Source organism: Rhamphochromis longiceps, linkage group LG19 (genome assembly GCF_057381845.1).
Source record: "Rhamphochromis longiceps isolate RC_006_pf linkage group LG19, R_longiceps_female_GT1.1, whole genome shotgun sequence".
NCBI lineage: Eukaryota > Metazoa > Chordata > Actinopteri > Cichliformes > Cichlidae > Rhamphochromis > Rhamphochromis longiceps.
Window position 1 is genome coordinate 16,432,151 of NC_140575.1, and position 24,035 is coordinate 16,456,185.

The 24,035-nt window shown below is 40.2% G+C and overlaps 2 protein-coding genes across 11 annotated transcripts in view; one reads left to right on the forward strand and one right to left on the reverse strand.

Moving 5' to 3' along the window:
* Positions 1 to 1,368: 1,368 nt before the first annotated feature.
* brms1la (BRMS1 like transcriptional repressor a) lies at positions 1,369 to 7,222 on the reverse strand. Of its 3 annotated transcripts, none has more exons than XM_085390569.1 (9): positions 7,062 to 7,222; positions 5,932 to 6,093; positions 5,615 to 5,705; positions 5,394 to 5,521; positions 4,383 to 4,462; positions 4,071 to 4,167; positions 3,862 to 3,951; positions 3,661 to 3,725; positions 1,369 to 3,278 (listed from the first exon to the last, which is right to left on the reverse strand). In XM_085390569.1, exons 2-9 carry the CDS (start codon positions 6,068 to 6,070, stop codon positions 3,180 to 3,182), a joined length of 789 nt encoding a protein of 262 aa, XP_085246695.1. In that variant the 5' UTR covers positions 6,071 to 6,093; positions 7,062 to 7,222; the 3' UTR covers positions 1,369 to 3,179. The 3 variants fall into 3 exon arrangements, with proteins under 3 accessions (XP_085246695.1, XP_085246697.1, XP_085246696.1); XM_085390571.1 differs by having other exon boundaries at positions 7,150 to 7,217; XM_085390570.1 differs by having other exon boundaries at positions 7,069 to 7,210.
* A 275-nt stretch (positions 7,223 to 7,497) lies between these two features.
* The window catches only part of ralgapa1 (Ral GTPase activating protein catalytic subunit alpha 1), a 76,776-nt gene continuing 60,238 nt past the window's right edge, over positions 7,498 to 24,035 (forward strand). For 2 of the 8 annotated variants that reach the window (XM_085390557.1, XM_085390559.1), the window contains exons 1-18: positions 7,502 to 7,893; positions 13,146 to 13,256; positions 13,333 to 13,382; positions 15,339 to 15,396; positions 15,579 to 15,622; positions 15,825 to 16,002; positions 16,146 to 16,261; positions 16,651 to 16,789; positions 17,419 to 17,627; positions 17,745 to 18,062; positions 18,148 to 18,327; positions 18,472 to 18,543; positions 18,652 to 18,800; positions 18,923 to 19,046; positions 19,436 to 19,582; positions 19,729 to 19,819; positions 20,091 to 20,255; positions 21,510 to 21,659. In XM_085390557.1, the coding sequence (XP_085246683.1) occupies positions 7,788 to 7,893; positions 13,146 to 13,256; positions 13,333 to 13,382; positions 15,339 to 15,396; positions 15,579 to 15,622; positions 15,825 to 16,002; positions 16,146 to 16,261; positions 16,651 to 16,789; positions 17,419 to 17,627; positions 17,745 to 18,062; positions 18,148 to 18,327; positions 18,472 to 18,543; positions 18,652 to 18,800; positions 18,923 to 19,046; positions 19,436 to 19,582; positions 19,729 to 19,819; positions 20,091 to 20,255; positions 21,510 to 21,659 (2,407 nt within the window). In that variant the 5' untranslated portion in view covers positions 7,502 to 7,787. Of the gene's footprint in view, positions 7,894 to 13,145; positions 13,257 to 13,332; positions 13,383 to 15,338; positions 15,397 to 15,578; positions 15,623 to 15,824; positions 16,003 to 16,145; positions 16,262 to 16,650; positions 16,790 to 17,418; positions 17,628 to 17,744; positions 18,063 to 18,147; positions 18,328 to 18,471; positions 18,544 to 18,651; positions 18,801 to 18,922; positions 19,047 to 19,435; positions 19,583 to 19,728; positions 19,820 to 20,090; positions 20,256 to 21,509; positions 21,660 to 24,035 lie in introns of all 8 variants that reach the window. The other 6 variants (XM_085390563.1, XM_085390564.1, XM_085390558.1 and 3 more) reach the window with 6 other exon arrangements.

The following is a 24,035-nucleotide window of genomic DNA, read 5'->3' on the forward strand; positions in this document are numbered from 1 at the left end:
CACTGACTTCCCTGTGGGAAGTGGGATATTTTTCTTCTTATTTCACAGTGAGAGAAGCAGTTGAACAGTGCTTTTGATCATGTTACAGTGACTTTAATATGGCCTAGACTTTGAAAAAGGTGGCTTATAATAGCTGCTCATGTTTCCCTGAATAAACAGTCACAGGAGTAAGTTTAATAGACTGACTGGAACAGAGGATACCTTCATGTGAATTTTGTAAAAAGTGATTATTGCTAGATTAATAAAGACTTGAATTGTCAGTGTCATCATATTTACTAATGTAAGTTGTTATGCATACAGCTGTAAAGTCATCAGGAGAAACAAAACATTATTAAAAAATAGTTACATTTTAAATTTTTAAATTGTTTTGAATTTGACACTTCTGAAATTGCAAAATATGCTTTGATTTATTTTAACCATGACTGTATACAACAGTTTCTCAACTTCTGGTGATTTATCACATGATACATTTCCAGAATATTTTAAAGATGCTCAGAAAAATCTGAAAATAAAGGTTTACTTCTCCAGCTTCAGTCATAATTATGCAAATTTCTCCCTGTAAATATACAGCTTAATAGAAAGTTTCTGTCAACATTAAACATGTAAAACCTGAGAAAAAGATCTGCTAGCTCATTACCCAGACTGTCCTATAATTAAAGTTTTAATAGGGGGTTAGAACTTTTGTCATTTAATTGTGTATCTCTTAGTATGAATGAAGTCTTTATCAACTGTAAAACTTAAAATGCATTTAAATGCCTGCTAGTCCTCCGCCGTGGAACTTTGAATCAACATGTTTTGATGCTGTAACTTAATCTGATGGAACTTCTTTTGCTTTTAGGAGCTAGTGTAGCCTATTTAATATATTGCTATACAGTATTTGTGTGTACAAATTATTATATTACAGGGGCATATTTATTTGGATTTACATTAGTCAGTCAGTTACATCAAGTAGATTTGAGACATGGAAAAAAAAAAAAAAAAATTGCAGGGCCATCCTGCCACAACTTAAAAACAGTAGAAGGATATACAGTTACTAAATAGTAACTGTATATCCTCTAACCTGTTGTAATCATTAGGTAATGTAGGAGAATACTGCACGTTCTTCTGAAAGAGGAAATACATCTGCTCTATTATTTCATTAAGAGTACACAGTGTATACTTTGAGAGCTCGACAGGTTTTTCCCCATTTAGTTCCTGCATCCATTGCTGCTTCCTTTAAAGATGTGGAAGCACTCTGTGAGCTCCACTGCAGAAAGTTGCTAAATATTTCATTGGTATTAATGAAGCAATCAGTTGCAAAGATGCGAGGCTGAAATCGAGAGGAAGTAGCTCTGCCGACAGCGCTTTCACAAAGACGCCTAAAGGACATGTTTATAAAACAACTTTTAATTGTAAAATCATCAACATGATAAACAAGAAAAGGGCAAGTGAAAACCTATTGTCCAAACTTTTGGATATTACATCCCCAGAACCTATACATAAAAAACGATGCTATCAAATGGCAGTTTTGTTTCATCATCAACCGTGAGATGACTGATTAAAGGATTTTGTTGGCTTAACTCCCCCCACCACCACGTACAATTAACATTTCTGCAGGCTTTATAACAACGAAACAATGCCAACAAATTTGAACAACCATGCCAACCACTAAGTTACCTAACGGTGTTCATAAAGATGCCAGCATTTACACGTTCATGAGGAAAAATGTGAACTGTACTTTGAAGAGCATGAGAGAGAGAGAAAAGAGGTAGATGTGAGAGAAGAGGATGCAACACCTGCAGAATGACAACATTAGCACTTTAACTTTTCATGTGCTGTTTATACATTACATTTAGCCCTCACTTAAAATAGTCCACCTTCTGCTCTTTATATCCACTGGATTATGCTAAAATAACCAAACAGAATTTAATGAAACTTTCTGGTCAGTCTCAGCACAGATCTGGCTCACTTCCTTCAAAGTAAGATCTGGTATTGGTGGATAATTCTTTCAGCACATTACAGAGACCGCTGTTTTAGCATTCCATCACTACAAGCCAGAGGAATGTGCCTTGACTGTCCATAAACACTGTACTGTATGAACAAGGCAGACTGAAAAGAAAAATGCCTGTTTTTACTCTTACACTAATGACAAAAAGTCTTTGTAAGTCAGCTCACTGACAGGAATTCTGTGCATTACTCTTTTCCAAATAACCCCTTTTATTGGTTTCGTAAAATATCTCATGGATGGTCTTCAAAAAGTAAACTGTATTAAAGGCAAAAAAACAGACAAACAAAAAAACCCATATATTTTATGGCATCATTGATGAACTTGTATTCTCCCCCCACTTAGTCACTGGAAGCCTGAAATTTGAAAACCTACAGCAAAACACATGGTGAATCTGAAGTCAAACCAAGTCCTCGACCTTGTTGAGCACAGAACGACTGATTTCTTTACCAACCAATAATCGACACAGAGTTTGCAAGCTGTAAAAAGTCAGACTTGATGTGAATTTGATGCTCGGCTGAAATGTTTGCTTAAACAAATGACTCATTTTCATACTCCCGCCCATTTTACCAGCATAAGCTCACCAATTAACTCACTCAAGGCAACCACAATGTGGAGCGAGGACACCAACCTCACCGCATACGACCTTTGAGAAGCATTTAAATTTTTAATGAAGGCCATCTGTGCATCCGAAGTGAATGGATGTATTCAAAATCTAAACACTGACTGAAAAGCATTTTGAAGGAACAGGTTCAGTGATGCTTAAGCTGTAGCATCAATGGCTTTTACGCGCTGAGCCGTTTTCATAACATTTAACATGAGATGTTTGTTTTAATTGTTGTGGTTTTCTTAACAAACTACAAAAACCTGTGTCGGCTGAAACAGTCTACAGAGCCTGAGTGTGAAATAAAGCAGCAATACCCAAACATACGAGCGGTGATCAATAATGCTTCCGTTCCTGTTTATCTATTAAAGTCATGATGGTTGGCAGGAGAGGCAGCTTGACCAATCATCTCACAGACAGGTGGAATCACTGTCAGCTGAGAAGTGCAGAGGATTCTGTGAAGACTGAGAAATGTCCTGCTGTGTGCGTTTTTATGACTGCAGACCTGAATGCCACCATGTGTCATGTAGAGGTTTCCGTGTTGGAGGTCCTTGAGGTGTTTTTTCCTATGCGGCTGCTTGTGTGGGTGTCTCAGCAGTTTAGAATGGGCCTGCTTCTGTCAGGTCTGAATGGGAACGCAGAGCTCTCAGAGTCAGATCTCCCTCTGTGAGGCCCGAGCGTAGCCACGGCCTGGGTGAACACACACATGATTGTTAAATGTTGCCTAAACACACAATAAACCGCCACAAAGAGACAAAGATAAGAGGATTTTCGCATTTCTGAATTTTGTGCCTCCTCATCCTTCTGCCTATGACTTGGAAATCAATCTCAGTACATATTAGATGTCTTAATTCCTAAAATGCTTCTGGAGGAGAGGGACGTACTTTGTAGACAGTTGTTGCTTCAATTTCTCAAGGTGAAAACTGATGAGGATTCCAGATGTGCCACATGTCACATTATGAAAAGATGGCTCACAAGCAAGAGCCTCAGGAGAGGAGGCAAGAAAAAGGAATCAGGAATACACAACCTGAGAAATAAGAAAGAGGGTGGAGTCCTGCACATTAACACATACCTTCCTGATCGCGGTCCAGTCCTCTAGGATGTCCAGATCTGGTAGCATGTAGACAATATATGGACGTAAGCAGAGTTAAGGACAGTGACTGACTGCCAGAGCAGGGATGAAATGTAATCAGACACATGGCTACAGCACAAGTAGTTAAGTTATTTAGGAGTAGAATCATTATGAGCAAGAGTAAAGACATTAGAAGGATATCAGACACCACCGACGGGCGTCTCCTCTTCTTATCTGGACTTAAAGCATCTCGTCTCTTCTTCCTTCCTGACAGCTCATCATTCCACAGCTCTGATAGAAAAATAAAAACAAAAACTCAAATGTTTTGTCTTTGCATTCATTGTAACGTGACTTCCCGTATATGGTGGGAGGGTACAAACGTAATCAAACAACGTGAATGACTGTGTTACCTGATGTAATATCAATGCTGTGCCTGTCCTCCTCTAGTCTTCGGATTTTCTCCTCCAGCTCATTCTGCACTGTATCAAACAGCAGCAGCTTCTCACTCTGCACACACAGAGTCAAAATAACACATAAAACACATAATCATACACACAGACTGGATCAATTCAGTTTTATTTATAAAGCGCCAAATCACAGCAGTAATCACCTCAAAGCCCTTTATAATATAAAGACCATATAATAATACAGAGAAAACAATTGCATTACCACATATCTAAATAAATAAAAAATAGTTTGGTATATTAAACAGTGTGTCCAACCTCCCAGTGTTGACATGCTGCCTGGATCTCACAGTCGTATTTGTTCTTCACAGACTCCAAACACAACTCTCTGTAGATACCTGCCAAAGACGGAGAGAGACACACAATATCCAAATGAATAAAGAGATCAGTGTGTCAAAGAACTTGTGCTATTACTAATAACACCTTTATTTGAAAGGGCGTGTCAAAAAAAAAAAGAAACTTGTTTTTGCACGTTCCGAGTAATGACACCATCTCTGTGCTATCTAACTTAACCTGGGCCAGCACTTTTCCCCAAGAGTCTGTTTAAGAGGTCCTAAAACACCACTTGCTGAGGCCAGATGCAAACAGCAAAATTCAAATTCACCACATCGTGTGGTTTCTCACAGTGGGGATTTTGCACTTGAGGATTGCTCCACATTTCCATACTGTGACTTAGATAGCATGCAAAAACTGGCTAATGTAAATCTTTACATAGTTAATAGTTGATATATAAAAAAAAATTCTGAATGGATGCAATGTATATTTAAATTAGGCTACATCTTGCCAGCAGTCTGATATGCACCAATGCACAGGTTATTGATTAAACACACCAACAGCAGTCTTCCTTATTAGAATGCTGCTTGTTACTAATTTGTTGCAGGATGGACTTGCATTATCCACTAGATGTATTTTGCCTATGTGTACTTTAGACAGTGTTTCCCACAGCCACTTACAGCCATACAGTCACTGACCATGTTTGATTAAATAAATACTTTGATTAAATACTACTCCTGGATTTTAAATTGAAAACAACACATTGGCTTACACACTTTTTCTGTAATTACAAAAAAAGGCACACAAAATGTGTTTCTGCAAACATTTCACTTTTAATTCATGTTACTAGGTTACATGTCAACTTTCTGCAAATGCAAAGCAGGCAACTCAACACCCTGCTGCACAAACTGCAACTCTACCAGAAGGCATTGCACAGCTGGCTACATAAACAACAAATGCAAGTGTGATGTGAAGGTGTCTATGCATTTAAGTTACCTGCCACCTTGGTGCGGACCTGCATGTTCTCCAGCAGTACTGCCAGAGGCTCCAGATATTCTGCCGCCCGGCCAGCCTCCACCTCTGCCAGCTTGCTGTTAACCTGACTGAGACGCTCACGATACAACCTGTACACAGACGCAGGAGTAAATATGGATGCAACTCACTGTTATATGACTTTCCTAAAACAACTCCCATTTGAAGCAAAGAGTCAGTCTTACTGGTCTTTGAGATCAGTGAATTGCTTCTCCAAGTTGCACATTTCATCCAGACACTCCATTCTTCTCCGCTCACAGTCCACCTCATCCATTTCTAGAACAGCATAAAACAAACACACCTTTGGTATGAAACTAGTCTTTGATGGAAGAAGGGAGCAACTCGGTGGCTATGTAAGAAAACTCTGCTGAGTAGGAATATAATGATATTCAGTTGAAGCTTTGACAACTTTGTAAAATCTGATTGATTCACTCAAGTATTCATTTTTAATGACAGCTGTACAGGAATGTTCTGCTCATTTCCTGCGACCAGTGTTTCTCACCTGAGCTGTCTCCATCCTCAGAGACAGAGGAAGTGTCAGAGTCCTCCTCCTCTGAGCTTGATGCCTCCTGCTCATGTTCCTCCGCCTCCATCTCCTCAGCTGTACTCTCCTTTTTCTCCCGGTCACGGTGCAATGGCATGGCGGCAACTCTGCGTCAGGTTACTGGTGTGGGACAGAAACATAGCCAGGTTGTTTTGCCAGTTGCACATACAATATTCAATTATTTGTTAGGCAGCAGAACTCCTATATTTTACTGATGGTAGTCACTCTCTTCTTCACCTCTTTTGTACACTGTTCATTGCTCTGGATGGTTGACCCCGGTATTTAAACTCATGTCCCCTCCCTACCTCTCCTCCTTGCTGTTTCACTGTTACACCTCCCTCACCATGATCACACACTTCTCTGCCACCTCTGACTTCCTCATGCAGTACCGCAGTTCCTTTCTTCACATCCTACCATATGTTTTCTCTAGATTATTTAAAACACTAAGGGAAATTACAAATCAGCATGCCACAACTAGTAGGTTGATTAAAACGTTAATAGTTCAGTTGCTGCTCTGATTGATGCGCTCATCCCGAATTAATTAAATATCACTAACAAATGTATTGCTAAAGAACATCAACTCTGTTTTTTCCTGCTAATACAATTATATAACTTCTTAACTTAGAATTATTTCTGGGTTTTTAGTTTGATTACGTCCTTCATATATCCAGCGATCGTTGATCAACCAGGTGATTTTTTTTGACTCACATTTACCTGTGTAATATTCAGCTTAACTAAAGAAGCTAATAATGTGGGATATTTGTTTATACTGTTCGTAGTGAACGACTTCTCATACACATTTTTCTTCAGTTAACTGTTTTTAATGGTGGAACTTGAAAAGTATCCTCAAGGTGTTTGAATATTATAGACAATAATCGTACACACTATTTTATTGCTTATGCTAGTTTATTCGCTAAGCTCTCCCTAGCTTAGCTTTGAAATTATTAAATTATTCAAAAAAAACAATACACGACAGCAGTATTAGCATTTCGTTAGCACGTTAGCAAGAGAATATAGTCAAGTAGGAAGAAAAACTATCACGACTTAATTACAAATATATACAAACAAGCAAGCTTTAACTGACTCACATCTTACAAGATAGGTGGTACTTTGCAGGATGTGTTGGGAAAAAAATGTTTTCGGAGGGGGAAAAAAAGTAAAAACTTATCGTTATACCTCAGTTACGATTACACTCGTGTGCTCCAGCTAAGCTAAAAACAAATCTCTGCAGGACGCCTTTATTTGTTTTGGGAATTGTAGTTTTTTTTTATCTAGAATAGTCTAATGAATAGAGGACCACTGTGGAAGCTTAAACTACATTACCCATGTTTCACCGCTCTAGCTTGAGGCGGAGAGTTCGAACAGAATCCTGCACGTTTAAAACATTAAAAGATTAAAATCCACGTATGTCCAAAGTATGTAAGATCTGTGTGATATTTATGACAAACGGGATAGAAATTTTGCTTATTACTGTGGCATTTTTGCGTTGAATTTATCTGCTATCTATTATTTTGTTTCCCCCCCTCCCCTCCTCCGCCATGATGTTTTCTAACTAAGCAGCTAGTGACTGTTGTGGAGAAGGGAGGTGCAATGGATGGATGCGTTGCCCCGCTACGCTGTACATATTTGTCTTAGTTTAAAGAGAATGAGTTTCTCTGATAATTTTTTACCCGTAGAAATACTCCACGCTGTTGCGGAGGGCTGCTAATGCTCCGGGAGACACGTTTTTCGTTATAGTTTGAAGATTAGCTGGCTACACAGGCTAGCTCCTCCTTGCTGTCTACCATCGCATTCTTGCGTCTCCTGCCTCAGGAATGTTTTCCAAAAAACCTCATGGGGACGTTAAAAAATCCACACAGAAAGTGCTGGACCCAAAGAAGGACGTGCTGACGAGGCTCAAGCATCTCAGAATAGTCATAGGTAAGTTAGAAAGCATTATTAAAGGGCGAACAGCTTAGCTTCTAGATTTCAGTTTACTGCCTTGGTGCATGCCACACCAAACTCAAGTCAGAAAATCTCCAAGTTCAAAGTTGACTCGATTGTAGAGAGACACGCCGGATTTCTTTTCACAAACCAGAACACAGAAGAATATTTTGAAATTGTCTCATTAATTCGGCATCATGTCCGTTTTCTTTCATCAAACATTTTGTAAGGTTATATTATTTTTTCTGAATTGTTTATCTCTGAAGTCATAGTTTCTCCCCCTTTTACCGTCAGAATGATGGATATGTAACTCTCAATATACGAAGTGAATTTTAAAGGAGCCTGGCTGCTTCTGCTGTCGAGTTAAAGGGGAAGCTTTAAGGCTGTTATTTATATTGATTGTTTAGCAATACCATTACATCGTCAGATTTATGAATGGAGTTTGGCATGGGGTGTTTGGATAAAATAAAATCAGGTGTGATGCGCGTTGAACATCTAAACAACCTCAGTGATGCTTCAGGCCGTTTGACAGGCTTCTCTGGTTGCTGCAGGGGCGTGCCTGTGTGAGTTTTGGGGAAAGGCCTGATGTGTGAGAAATGCTGAATGTTTTCTTAACATGTGTTAAGATGTGTTGCAACACAACACCACATTCAGGGTTATGAATGCGTGGGAGAATAAAGGAAGATAGCAGGGTATTAAAGTGATGGATGAGTGTCTTTCACTGACACACTTACTCCCACACCGACCAGAGAGGGAAATAGCCTCTACTCTTTCCTCTCTGTGTCCAGTAGCTCGGCTTCCTGTTTCTATTGTAAAAGTTACTGGTGTCTGTGTTTGTGTATGTGTGTGCAAGACAGAAAAGGAAAGGGGTGTGCCCCCTCCCTGTTCTCTATTGGGAACACAGGACCATGATAAGAGGCTGAGACATAAACACACTTGAAGTGAAATGGTCTGAAAGGAAGCAGATGACTGAATAATGGCTAAAGACATGTTTTGCAGTCAAGTTGCCATATGAAATGAAGAAAGTGGTTTTCATTTGCACAACACTGAAGAATTGTTAACTGCAGCAGTTAAGTATTTGTTCATGTTGTTGTTGTTGTTGTTGTTCCAGCCGTTGTGGGAAGCAGACAGGAGCACTAAGACTCTTGAGCAATTTTTAGGTTTTCAAAACTGGTCACACCTATTATGGCATAATGAGTAAAAGGAGCTGTTGCACTGCTATGCAATCAGGTTAATAAGCAACTGTTCCCAAATCCCTTTTGGCTTTCTTCATTCCAGACCCCCTCTCTCTTTACATAAACGAGCTTTATTTAAAAAAGAAACCTGGTGATAAACTCCTCAGTTAAAACCAGCTGTTCTACTATTCTAATAACTTAACTACAGATGAACAGATGTTTACTGTGAGTTCAGTAGTGGTCCAGTCAGACTTTCTCATACAAGGCAAGAAACAGTGTTCAGATTATTCCAGTTAAGTCCTCAGAGTGAGTCATGAGAGATTTTTTTTTATTATTTTTTTTTATGTATTTGTTATTTTTTACTCGTGTCTTGATGAAGAAAGTTTTGTTTGTTTCATTTTATTCAAATTGATAAAAACTTTTCTCTGTTTAAAAGTCCAAAAAGGATGTCCAGATGATGTTGAAAGTTTGATTTTTCACAAAATGTAGTTAAATGGACAAAATCAGATTTAACTTGCAGCGTACTGTGCAAACATCCCGAGCCACTGTCCCTTTCTTTATATTTTGCTTTTTTGTATTTTTTTTTCTAAATTTGGTCCTGAGGTAAAGTTTTGCAGGCTTTCTAAAGGTCTTTCAAAGTTGTTGTTTTTTTGTTTTGTTTTCTTTTGTTTCTTTAAAATTGGCTACTTTTTCACCCATTTTCAGTCCAGTCTTTGTTCCTGGTCATTTTCATATTATGGTTAATGTCGCTTAAAACTGACCTGCAAACCTTCAAGCATTACAAAGGGTACTTAACTCAAGGGATGAACTTTGTGTATACACAAAACAGAAAACTTAGCAAAGAACCAATTTTAAATTGTATCTGTAACAAAAACACACCATTTCTTCACATTTCTCAAGTCGAAGTTATAAAAATGCCAAAGATAACACAATTTTACAGACTTGTAATAGGTGTTTGGATCAGTTCATCTGCTGTGTCCAAAAGCCTGATTAGAAGTCAGCTCAGTGGAAGGGTGGGTGTTAAGAAGCCAACTGAAAATCAGCTGCAACAAGTCTGATGGTGTGATGAATCCAAATTTTTTTATTTTTGCTTCAAGTCATTGTCATTAAGTATGCAGGAGGTCATGAAAGATGTACAACAATCAGCTTCTGTAGCCATCTGTAAAACACGATGGAGGCTGTGTCATGTTGATAAATAATAAACACAGAAAGGTGCCATCAGATCCACCATTGGATTGGCAACAGTAGGAAATCATATCTGGATAGAAAAACACACAAATAAACATTATCAGTCATGGATTAGCCTCGCAAAAGCCTGGACCTCAACATTATTGAACCACTGTGGGATCATCTAAAGGTAGCCAACATCCGAAGAAGAGCTTTGAATGTCTGTCAAGAAGTCTGCAGAACTATTCCTAAAGGCTACTTAAAGAAGTTAAAAGAAAGCTGCCTCAGAGCGTTCAGACTGTGTTTAAGAATAAAGGTGGTCGTGCCAATGTTGACTTTCAAGCTCATTAAGATTCTGCAAACATTCAAACAATGTGTTGACTATCCAACTAGGAGTAATGCATGAACGATAACTTAACAAGCAGCGAGGAGAATTAAAGTTTAGACAGACTGGGAAAAATATTAACTTGAAGCTGTACTGCATTGGTGCTCCATCACACATTAACTGATGTCCTCAACTAGTGCAGCCACTTTACAGTCTGTAGTAAGAATCTGTAAGGTAATGAGACTGTATGGCATTACTTAACAGAAGCATTTTTGTTATACAAATGTTTTTAAAGAAATAGAATGGTTCCTAAAAGCTGATTTTGTTTATTTGTTTTAATATGCCATTTAATTGCCATACATTGCAAGGAAAATTCTTAATTAAAAAAACAATTCCTAGAGCCATACATGCCTGCATAAATGATTAAAGAGAATATTGTACAAATATGTCGTTACATTTATGAATATAAGGGTTTGTCTTTCCAGATACAGATTTTGGAGACACTAATTCCTTTGGAGTTTCATCAGGAAGGGTGTCAGGGGTAAAAATCTGCCAAATCAAACAAGCCGCCCCACCCACTGTGGCGACCGCCTTGAATAAGGAAGCAGCCAAAAGTGGGTTTGTCCTGTATATGGAAATTTCTGGGACAACCAAAAAGGTGTTGGCCTTCAAAAGAAGCAAAATCACAAGGACTGTGATTTAAAACTGTTTTACTTAAGCATAAAATTCATTTTTGTTTGTAAAACAGCCAAAAATATCAGCAAAATGCTTAAACTTCTGTTCTGTCCACTAACAAATGAAGGCCTGTTATGAGTTAACGCAAGTAATTTTTTCAGTTCTGTTTTTGCTTGTTTAGCGAACTCGAGCTTTAACAGTATTGCACTGTAGACCTGCACCACTGAATTAAGAAAAAATATTATTTATGAACATGTTGTCTGTTTCAAGAATACGCGAATTCACCATAATGATGCTGTGCGTCTTACAACTGTGTTATTGAGCTTAATGAACAACTTCTGAGAAGGTCACTTCTTTGCAGGATCCTCAGTGGGTCATCTGGTGTTAAATTATGGGGCACAGAGGGTCGAAGTTTTATCGTGTGTCATCCATAGTGAAAATATATCCCTGCTGTTTGAATCAGATGAAATAGCAGAAAAGACTCTGCATCATTTGCTAAGAGATTCAGAATCACACCACAGCCTTTTTAAAACTTGTGGTGTGTTTCGGTTTTGCTTTTTAGGCTATGGGGACCAAATTCGTGTTTGTGCATGACCTTCAGCCACAGTGGTGGTTGTGTTTCAATATGAGTGTGTTTAAACCAGCGTGTTTGTGTGTGTGTCTCTTTCAACTGCTGCCATTAATGGTGAGGTGCAAAACACATCAAGTAAACTTCCTTATTCTTGAAAAGAGACTGTTTGCATGACAAACTGAGCTGTGTGTTGTTTTTACAGCTTCTTTACATAACACGGGTATATTTAGAGCGCCCATATATGGTGGTAGGGTTATTTTATTTAAATATGCTTCCTGTGAAGAAGAGTGAGAATTTTCCTCTCACCACTGTGTTTTCTCCATTTAAGCATGAATTTTGACTTGTAGTTGAGTCGATTTGTGTTTGTATTTCATGTGTAAAGGTTTAAGAGGCTTTACAGGGGTGCACAATAGACAAAAGAAACAAGCATAGGAAAGCTAATTTAAAACGAAATCACACAGAAGTGATACAGTGCACATACAGGCTGATACTGATAACACAAATGTTCTCTGTATCTGTAGTGTGTTCGATCACTAATGTGGCTGAACCTGCTGGTTAGTACCCCTCTGCAGCGGTACTATAAAAAGCACCATTTCCTGTTACCATCATAAACCAACAACACAAGTTAAACGGACAATTTTTTTTTTAAAGTGTCTCTTTATGGGTTTCTGGTAATCAGTAGAGTTTCCTTTCATGACATTTTAGGTCAACTATTCCAGAGATTTGGGAAATAAACAAGAAAAGCTCCAACCCCAGTTTGTCTCTGAGGAATACAGGATGTCTTAGTTTGACAGGCACGTATGAGTGTGAGTTGTCACAAAAAGATAGTTGTGAAGCATTTTATATTTCTCACTATTTAATACTATTTAATATCTGTTTTAAAATCAGATACTTGAAGCCAGTGTCCTATAAGACTTGTTATTCCCCAGTTATTGGTTATTCACAGAGTCAAAGTAAAAAGAAAATCTCTGATTTCTTAAACTAGAGGGGTCGAGTTGAAGATGCACATGCGATGTTTTGTTTGTACAGAGGCGGGATTGTTAAGAGGAATATCCAGGTCTTGTTGAGTGTGTGATGTTTGGTTAATGTCTGTGTAGGTTCTCTGTCATCCAAGTCATGTTAGTCTAAGGAGCTTGGAAAGAAAGCGGCTGGATTTTTAAGCCTCTTGGATGAGAGATTAAATGTGTTTAAGAAAATGTAAAGTTACATTCATGTTAATGGGTGTAAACGCTGAAGCAGATGTAGGGGAATTTATTGCGTTTTAATTTTTTTCCTATTCTCCTGAATGTGTATGTTCGTTGACCCTCTGATCCTTTGTACCGTTAATTTTTTTTAGAAAATGCGGAGCCGGCCGAGCTGAAGCAATTCTTCGACCTGAACTATTCTCATATCTACTATGTTTTCTTTGAGAATTTTGTCACCATTGAGGTCAGCCTCAAGCAAAAAGGTAAGTATTACAGGTGGTATAAAATGGTGGTTTAACGGGTATTGTAGGCATAAATAAATTATTCTTTGTTTTTCAGGTCATAAATCTCAGAGGGAAGAGCTGGACTCGATCCTCTTCATCTTTGAGGTATTTGAAACCTTACAGATTTTTAGATTATAAGTATTGTACAGTTTGATTTCATTGAGGATATGTCACATTTGCACTTGCACGTCGTTGCCAGAATCTTAAAGCTAACTGTTATATCTGGGATATTTTTTTCTACAACATTCAGTCCTACGAAGCTGACCTCAAAATGTCGGGGTTTGTTGGTAGAAATAAATAACAGGACAGAGTGTGGCTGCACGGTGGATCCCTGACATTTTGTTAAACCACAGAGGTGTTTGTGCTTCCAAACGCTCGGCCTCTCTGTTGGTGTTCTCGATGGATGCCATAACACTGGCTATCATTCCACTGGCATGTGGTGGTGCTTAGTGTAGCCAGGATAAGATAGGTGTGTGTGTGTGTGTGTGTGTGTGTGTGTGTGTGTGTGTGTGTGTGTGTGTGTGTGTGTGTGTGTGTTAGTGTTACTGACCTCCGTTTGCCCCTCAACGTATTTTCAATTCAGAGCAGGGCTGGGCAGAGCACATTTCCAGTGAGAATTAAGATAAAGGAAGATGCTTAATGCTGATTTTCTTGAAGAACTTTGGCCAAACAATAAACAGTTGATTGATTAGTTACATTGTGATATTAACTTTCAATAATACCATAAGAGTGCAACTATGTAATGAAAACATAGCAACAATTTTTCCATTATTGCATTGCATGAATGAGAAATTAACCAGCCAACCGGTGAATTCATCAATGAATGGGCAATATCAAGGTCAAGGTTCTTTATTTGTCACATGCATAGTTATACAAGTATAACACACAGTGAAATGTAGCCTGACACGCTCCTCGACATGTGCAAAAAAATTGGGGGGGGGGGGGGGGGGTGTAGAGGAAAAACATTATATATATATATATATATATATATATATATATATATATATATATATATATATATATATATATATATATATATATATATATATATATATATATATATATATATATATATATATATATGTGTGTGTGTGTGTATATGTGTGTGTGTGTGTATATATATATATATATATATATATATATATATATATATATATATATATATATATATATATGTGTGTGTGTGTATATATGTATATATATGTGTATGTAGTATATACACTGGGTGAATGTGCAGTAGTAGCAGCAAGCAGGTGAATTCTGTACATTAATAAGAATAGACATCTGACTATTTTACAGGATAGACAATATAAACATATTTAAAATTAAAGGAATTGAAATGTACATTGTGCCTTGGTTTAGTGTCTGGAAGAGTCCTGTCTCAGTCAATTATAGATGATGTGAGAGGGCGGGTGTGTGTGTTTAGGGCACGGATGGCTTGGGGATAGAAGCTCCTCTTGAGTCTCTCTGTCCTTGCCCGGAAGATGCGGAACCTTCTACCAGATTGCAGAAGTTGGAACAGTTTGTTGCCAGGATGGGACGGGTCCTTCAGTATCTGCGCTGCTCTAGTCCGGCATCTCCTGGTGTAGGTGTCCTGAAGCGGGGGGAGAGCAATCCTGCAGCAGCGTTCTGCTGTACGGATCACTCTCTGGAGAGCTTTTTGGTCCTTCACACAGCTGTTCCCAAACCACAATGTCATGTTCTGTGTGAGGATGCTCTCCACAGCGCCTGTATAGAAAATCCTGAGGATCTTTGGAGAGACCCTGAACTTCCTCAGTTGTCGTAGGTGATACAGGCGCTGCCTAGCCTTTTTGGTCTGGACCTGAATGTGGGCAGCCCATGTCAGGTCTGAGGAGATGTGGACACCAAGATACTTGAAGGACTGCACCTTCTCCACTGGAGCTCCATTGATGATAATGGGCTTGTAGTCTCTGTGCTGACCCCTTCTGAAGTCCACCACCAGCTCCTTGGTCTTGCTGACGTTCAGCTGGAGGTGGTTGTCTGTAATCAATAATATAGCAAGACTCACTCTTAACGTGAATCTCTTTTTCATTTATTTAGAAAATACTTCAGCTCCTACCCGAGAGAATCCAGAGCCGATGGCAGTTCCACAGCATTGGTAACTCACTTTTAACCAGTATTTTACACTGTGGCCACTCACACGGTTACTCCATATGTAATGTTGAATCTCAAACAGCCTCTCAAAGCATCTTAGTGCTTCTGGCAACTTCTTGAGTTCAAAGAGAGGTAAGAGTAGCTGTGCACTGCAGGTGATGAAGCTGACATGCCTTTCTCTTTCAGGGCTGATTCTGAAGAAGCTGCTGCACACTGGGAACTCTCTGAAGGTACTGCTCAGTGATTCAGTGAAACTCCTTTACCTGTCAGTCATGGCTCTTGATCCAGAGTCCACAGGACTGGATAGTCCTATGGACCTAGAATCTTTTTTGCAACGTTGCCTGAGTTCATTGAGTTTTGCTGGGCGTTCATTTATGCATTCATTTATTCCTCCCGTCCTCTCATTTTTTTTGTTTGTTTTTGTTATTGTAGATCCGCCGTGAAGGTGTGCGCTTGTTCCTGTTATGGATGCAGGCCTTACAGAGTAATGCAGAACGTGAGCAGCTCTGCATGTTTGCCTGTTTGATTCCTGGATTCCCGGCTCCGCTCTGCCACGGGACTCCACGGACCCTGGATACTCTAATCAACCCACCACTGAGTTTGACAGAGAGTTAGTTTTATCAACACACACTCTCAAACACAGTGCATTAGACTCATAGATACATTACTTCTTTTTTTTTGCACCTCTAATATATTAAAGATATTTCGCAGCCTTTAATGTCATACCATACTCTGTTCTTTTCCTCTCTGCAGCTCAGGTGACTCCAGAAGAGATCACTCCACTTGTTCCTCCCCAGTCAGGTGATAAGAACCAGGAAGATCTCACTGCCTACTTCCTAGAAGCTCTACTGAAATACATGGTAAACCAGGTATTATCTTGATTCTTTACTAACACAGTTAACACAGCATAACTACACATGTTGCAGTGCCTTACTAATGCAACTCACGCTAAAAGCATGGGAGAAACCGAGTTTTGGGTGCATCACTCACTGATTTGGTTGTGGCCACATCTGACAGTGAATTAGGTATTGACCTAGTTCCTTACTGGAATCATTAACCCCTAAAATACAAATTGCATCCCCTGTTGCTACACAGTAACTTGGCGCTTGTATTTCCTCTGCTTGCTGCCATCACACACTGATAACATTTTTCCCCAAAACAATGGTGCTCTTCTCTGCTTGACCCTATTCTGCTCTCCGTGCGACACAGGCTTGGTTGTCTGTCTGTCTAACTGTGTGTTTATGTTTCTATCAAACAGGCAAAGTCTCTAGAGTGGCGGTGTAAAGAGAACCATGAACGTGGCTTCAGTTTCCTCTTTGGTCATTTCAGGAAGTTCTACCTTCCTCACATCTTTCCCAACTTCTCCATGGAAACCAGCCTCTACAGCCCCATGCTGGGTTAGTACTACTAAGTCATTTAGATCTACTAAATAAGCTTATTTAACCAAAGAAACATTTATTTATTTGTGATGTGTACTGGGGAAAACAATGACCCTTCAATTTAGACAAGAGGGAGCCAAATCTGGAGTGGAGTAATGATAAATGAACTCATGTTTTGGTCTTTCTAAACACTTAAAGCACTTTTGTGGTACTAAAAGTGCTGCATTCACCAATTCACACACACATTACACCAATGGACATTCGGCATGGACTCCAGTTAATTAATGATCTGCTCTACCTACTAAAACTGAACAGGAGAAACATGAGCCCCTGAGACCTGGCTCATTATCATGGTGGAGCACCCAGCTGTCGTCGCATCGCCGTTTGAATAGTTTACAAACATTGCTGGACGTTACAGTAGAACTCTGCTCTGACAGTCTCACTTTGAAGGATGCTGTGTTGTAAGCACTGTCCTTTTCTGAGAAGACTGGTGTTTGTTCCACACTGTGCTGCTTTTATTAGCTATGCAACATGACTGTGTTGTGTTCACTTTGTGCACAACAAGAACAGACTCAAAACTCGGTGATCGTACCTCATAATTAATCCTGTGCCCCTTAAATATATATTCCTCTCTCCGTCATCCATAGATGTGCCTCCTATGCGTTCTAAGCCGTACTACAGTGTTGTGCGCAGAGAGCAGGACAGCGGCGAAACGCTGTATTGCACTAAGGAAAGTTTCCTTCAGGCTCGAGTTGTCTTTATCCGCTGGCTGGTTTCCTTCTGGCTCGAGCCACGACCCAACACACATACCCACATCCCAGGAACAGAGGGAGAGAATGTCCCCAAGAACATACAGGTAAGTATGAGCACATTATTATGCATCACTTGGTTCTTGTGTTTTAACTGCTCAATTTGCAGAAGCAAATGCGAAAGATTTTAAAATACCTCTGACCCTGTCTCTGCTTACCTTCAGCGAGCAGCAGCTGGATTTGCAGCTCGCTCCACAGGCAGCTCAGAGGACAGCGGTGGGGGAGGGATTCGATCTGACAGCCACCTTGAAGCAAGCGGAAGCTCAAGTGGGCGAGGAGGAGGAAGCATGGAGCTCTCCGGAGGTGCAGGGACTGAACCTGAACAGAGCCACTCGAACACATCTACACTGACAGAGAGAGAGCCCAGCTCCTCCTCACTCTGCTCCATGGATGAAGAGCAGCTGACAGACATGGAGGTGGTGAGAAGAGTGCTGACCAGCTCCAGAACCAACGTCAACTTCATCACAGAGATCTTTCGACAGGTTAAGGAAAAATGGTTATTTATCATAAAGTGAGAACAGTTTCCTTGTATCTTTCTTGACATGTTCATATTCCCGGTTGCTGCAGGCGTTTCTTCTTCCCATGTGCGAGGCAGCGGCAATGCGAAAGGTGGTCCGAGTTTACCAGGAGTGGATCTCCATGGAAGACAAACCAGTTTTCATGAAGGAGCCAGAGGAGGGCCCTTATCCTATAGTCACGGCCACAAGTATGGATACAGGCTCGCAATTCGGAGACAAAGATGATGAGGTGAGAAATTTTGTGAAATCAGTCATGTAATTAGCTGAAATACTCAGGTAAACGTTCTGTACATTAGCAGCCAACAAGTTTCAGTTCTCAAGACCAGCTTGAGGTAAATAGAAGTGTTTATTTGTGTACTTTCCTTTTTTTAAGGGAATGAATAAAGTGATTGACAGTGAATTGTTGGAATACAGTGTTCATGCTGGAGTTCAAACTACACTACAGGTATGTTCTCACACACAAAAACTGCCAAACTTCCACAATCTTGGTGTTATTTCTTAAATATTTCTTGTGGTTTTGATTGCCTTTCTTCCGTCTCTGTCTCCTCTACAGGTGTTTATCACCCACTCCTCTAACGTTTTCCTGCTGGAACCAGCCAACGACATTAAGATCCTTTTGGAGGAGCATGTCGATATGTGCAAGCGAGTGCTGAACATCTACCGCAGCCTTGTCATGCATGAAACCATGGACCAGAAGACATGGTAAAAACACAAACAGCAGCGTAAAATGCCATCTAATTACATTTGTGTGCTCTCAACTACCTGCTGTTTCTGATTAAAGAAGAAGAACCGTTTAGCTTTAACGAGTGTTCCTGAATTTGTAGGGAGCAGATCTTGCTGATTTTGCTGAGGGTGACAGAGTCAGTAATGAAAAGGCCTCCATCCATCATGCCTCAGGGCAAGAAGAACAACACATTGTCGGGCAGATTAGCTGGACCCATCTTTCAGGTACGTTATAATAATGTCATGAAAATAAGGAGGCTCACTGGAAGGCCCGGCTACGCTGGCTCAGTCACTTCCACACACACAGCCACTCGGCTGGAGAGAGGCCTGGGGTTGGAGCTGGGGCAGGGTCAGGGGGGAAGCTGGGAACAGGGGGTTCAGGTAAGTTTGGCTCTGTGGCTGTTATCAGCCATAGAACAGGCGTACACGAGACATTAGCATCTGGGACTATAACGGATAGCAGTGGGACAGGGGGCACAGCAGGCCTGGAAACCCGGTCATCATCTAAAAGACTTCTATATTTCAATATTATATAATCATGTGTTTTAATATGTTACCACACTCTAGGGTTGCCAGCATGACTTATTTTACTTCATCCCTCTCTTTCTGTACAGACACTGATAGTAGCCTGGATTAAGGGCAACTTAAACGTCTACATAAGCAGAGAGCTGTGGGATGACCTCCTCTCTGTCCTCTCCTCCCTAACCTGCTGGGAGGAGCTGGTCACTGAATGGTCACTGACCATGGAGACGCTTACAAAGGTACTGAACAGGGACCACATATACCTCCGCTCTGCTATTAATATAACTAGATAAATTCAGTTCAACACTTATCCAAGTCCTCCAACTGTTACCACCTAAAACAGTGTGGTAAAAGATTAAAGCTTTGTTATGTCTCTGTGTCTTAGGTTTTGGCAAGGAACCTGTACAGTGTCGATCTGAATGAGCTGCCTCTCGACAAGCTCAGTGAACAAAAACAGAAGAAACATAAAGGAAAAGGTGAGTCACTTTTACCGACCTTCAAAAGACATTCCTGTGACTTCCTAAGAGCATATCTGGAACACAGCCGGCTGATTGTCACATCGCACTGCTGGAACCAAATGCAGCTCTGGAATATAAATTGGTCTGTTCATGTATTATTTTTTGACTGCAAAAAACTGAGGTCACAGAAAAACTACTAATTTGTAAATTTAGCAGATTTCTAGATGTAAATAGCACACGTGTTTTCAGCTCAGTTCACCGAGAAGTCATTCCTCTGTTCTTACAACAGGTATTGGTCCGGAGAGCCAGCGGCAGGTTGTCGATCGTTCCTTCTCTAAAGGCTGGAGCAGAGACCAACCAGGCCAGGCAGCCGCCATGAGACAGCGAAGCGCCACCACCGCTGGGTCACCAGGCATCGAAAAAGCCCGCAGTATTGTCCGGCAGAAGACTGTAGGTCAGTGTGCCCTCTTCCTACAACTCTGCTCCCTTTGAATGTAAATGTTCATAGCACTGACTCCCAGAATTTGTCTATGCATACTTTGGAGAAATAAATGGTGCGCAACAAAGCCAAACTAGCATGCTGTCTTTCCTCAGTAGATTTTGGATACCGTCACGCTCTTCTCAAGTCAGTTTTGTTTGATTTAATGTCTCTCCTCTGCTTCCCTCCTCCTGCCCATCTGTCAGCCTGACAGGAAGCTGTGGCATATGCTCACTACCATTCCTCTCTGGAGTCATGTTTATGGGAAATCTTTAGCTGTGGCCATTAGTATGAAAGATGTAGTTACAGCAATGCTTGAATAGGTTTAGTATCAGCTGAGATGATGAATAAAACAAATCCGAAAATCAAGTTGGGACTTTAAAAATACATTCACAGCTCTAAATACCCCAATTAAAAATTGTAACTGTGATGCCAAAAATTTGAGTAGTACTATTAAATATTTGATAAAATATTTGACTCTTTTGGTAGAGAATTTTTTTTAACCTTGAAATCCATATATAATACTGTTTCCTCCTTTTTTAAGCTATATTACCAAAGATGTTTCAAACGTGAATACACGCAGCCAGCCGGTTTGAATAATCTCAGTGTTATGCATTACGATAAAGACGGTTCTGCTCCAGTTGTGAATGCCAGAGTAGATTGAAACTAACCACAACAAAGGACGTTCCTCCACACTCTGCAGGGATTGAAGGTTTGGTTCCAGAAGGGTCTCTACAACCGGATTAGTTTAGGATATTTTCTTGAATGTCAACATGATGATTCCCATTTTCATTTAATTTTATGTAGCGTTCCTGTTTGTCGTGGGCTTATGAAGAGACTTGAGCTGCAGAACTCCCACCAGCTCTCTCACTCTCTCACTCACCAACTTTCCTGCAAAACTAACCCTGTCTCACCCCTCCCTCACCTTCCCTTCCCGTCTCTGTCCCTCCATGCCCATCATGGAGCCCACCTTTTCAATACCATCCTGTCACTTGTCTCTTGTTCCACTAATTTCCTCCAAGCTGTGTTTCTATGCTTTTGTCTTATTTACTAAACGTATTCACTTGCTCTCTCTTTCTATTATCTTCATTTTTTATGTACTCTTTTCCACTTCTCCTTCCTCACTTACCTCTTAACCTTTATCTATACTTTTTTCCTCTTTTTTGTATTTTTCCCTTTTCTGTCCCACACTCTTCCTCTCTTCTGTTTCTCTTCTTCCCACTTCCTCAGCCCTGCGTAGCTGTTCTACAGGGGATTCTCTGCTGTCCTCAGCCTTTATCCGCAGTGCTAAGAGTGCTCCTGCTCTGGCTCCACCTCTTCCTGTCCTCCTCCACCACCACCACCACCCTTTACTACCCCCCCTTGCCGACCAGCTGGCAGGTACACACTCTTTGCACTACCTGTCTGCCTGCCTGCTGCCTGCCTGCCTGGATTAGTCGTCTACACAGACTGAAACTCTGCCTGTTGTCTTGTCTCTGAATATTACTCTTTTCTTGTTTGTTTGTTATCACTGGATCAACAGTTTTCATCCGCTCCATCAACAGTCATTGACCCCATTCCCAGTTCAACTGCAACTTGGCTAATCTTAAAAGCTGTTGATCAGCAGTGCGCAAAATTTGCATGTTGCAAGTGTAGATCTCTGAATTTTTTTCATCGTTTAACAAGCAAGTTGTTTCTCAAATACGGTCTTTGTTCAGTAAAATGTCAAAAGATGGCCTAAAATGATTATTTGCAAGATGCAAAAGGGGCATATTTTTGTAAAACTGAAAGATATTCCCAAATCATATAATACAAAATATTTATATGCAAGATCTTCCACTGGAAGAACAGAGGTGCTTAAAGGTCTTTTTTTAATTTTATTTTTTTTTATCAGACTTAATGTTTTCAAGGAGGTATGCAGAGGTTTCTTTACATCTTTAAAGGAAGAATCACATTGTTAAGTTAAATTAAGAACTTTCTTTTTCTGTAAACAGTAAAAAAAAAAAAAAAAGGAGCCGATTGGGTCTTTCAGCTAATCAGCTGACAGATTATAGGTGGCGTAACATGAGCTACCTCTCTAGTGACTCTCCTTTTCTGATGTCTTGGGCTGCACTTGGCAGTGGTAGTGCTAGTTCTGGTTCTGCTCTGCAGATGGTGAGAATCCTTCGTCCACCTGCTGAAGTTTGTGGTTACAGAGGTTAGTGACAGCTCACAAAGCAGACAGCACAAGGACAGCCAGTGCAGCTGATTGATATTGAGGAGTACCACAGCAGTAACCTATCCAGGGAGCCAACTGAGAGAAGACTTGAGGGGAGTAGGGCAGAAACTGAACATTAAAGTAAGAGCAACCAATACATAGCCTTGTTTCTCAGATAGAAAAAAACTCAAAAACAAAACACTGAAGTGCTGATATGCTTTGGCAGGTGTTAGTACATCTGGCAGTCACCCAGATGATCAAGTATGTTTGTTGGAATCACTCAACTGTGATTGTATTTGTAGGATGTGTTAAATAATCACCTCAATATATACAGATCAGGCGTAACATTGATTGCCTGCCTAATATTGTGTTGGTTCACCTTTTGCTGTCAACTCTTACCTGCAGGGGCACGCACTCTGTATTGTTGTGCTCCTCAAACCATTCCTGAACTATTTTTGCTTTGTGAAAGAGACCACAGCCATCAGGGAGTACTGTTTCCACAAAAGAGTGCATGGCCTGCAACAGTGCTTAGGTAGATGGTATGTATCCAAGTAAAATCCACATGGATGGCAGGCCCCAGAGTTTCCCAGCAGAAAATCGCCCAAAACATTACACTGCCACTGCTGGCTTGCTGTCTTCCCATAGTGCATCCTGGCGGTAGGTGTTCCCCAGGTAAACAACAGACAGGCGCACCCATCTATGCGATATAAAAGAAACCGGAGTAATCAGGGCAGGTCACCTTTCAGTGGTGGGCAGGGGTCAGCTTGGCCACCCTGACTGGTCTGCAGTTCTGTAGCCACACATAGAAGAAACTGTGATGCACTGTGTATTCTGTATTTAATGTATTCAGCATTAAATTTTTCATTGCTTTGAGCTACAGCGGTTCATCCATTGGATCAGTCAGTGTTATAATGTTATGCCTGATCAATGAATGTCTTCAGCAGCTTGCTAAAATGCTATTTTAAACACGCCTGCATATGTAAACTAGAACTAGTTTATATATGCATATTTATTATATAAATCGAATTCATTCTGGGCCAGCCAGTAGTGAACAAACATGTATGTCATTTTCAGTCTGTGTTCCAAACATTTCACTTAGACTTTAGATGTAAGTGGGATTTGCTTTTCTTGTTGTACACCTGTTTGCATGAAACTCGACATACCTGTTTTCTTTGTTATTTGCTTATCATCTTGCTTGCCTGCCTGCCTGCCCGCCCGCCTATTAGCCTGCACCTTACTCTTATCTGCCTGCACACACATTTGTCTTCGAGGTCTTGCCATTAACTCTACATATTTGCATTTTTTTCTGCGTGTTATAAGTCACTTTATTTCTCTACCTTTCTTCTTGATCTTCCTTTCACCAATTTTTTTGGTGTAAAATTTCATATGATTTGCTTTATTCTTGCAGTGGCTTTTGCTCGGACAGCTCTCCTTTCTCTTTAGTATGAGAGGATGATGACTCGCATATCATTTTTGTTGTTTTTAGTGTGTCTGTGTGTGGTGGTCACTAATGGATGGTTATTGTGCAAGAGAGAAAACCCACTGAAATAATTGTAAATGAAACTTAAGGGGAATTTCTG

What these genes read in the sequence shown, in the direction of transcription:
- brms1la (XM_085390569.1), bottom strand. Translation starts at nt 6,070, where the DNA reads ATGCCATTGCACCGTGACCGGGAGAAAAAGGAGAGTACAGCTGAGGAG. An exon ending in ACGCCCGTCGGTGGTGTCTG is followed by an intron (nt 3,726 to 3,861) that starts ATATCCTTCTAA and finishes AACTCTGCTTAC; the next exon opens with GTCCATATATTGTCTACATG. An exon ending in ACTGGACCGCGATCAGGAAG is followed by an intron (nt 3,279 to 3,660) that starts GTATGTGTTAAT and finishes GTGTTCACCCAG; the next exon opens with GCCGTGGCTACGCTCGGGCC.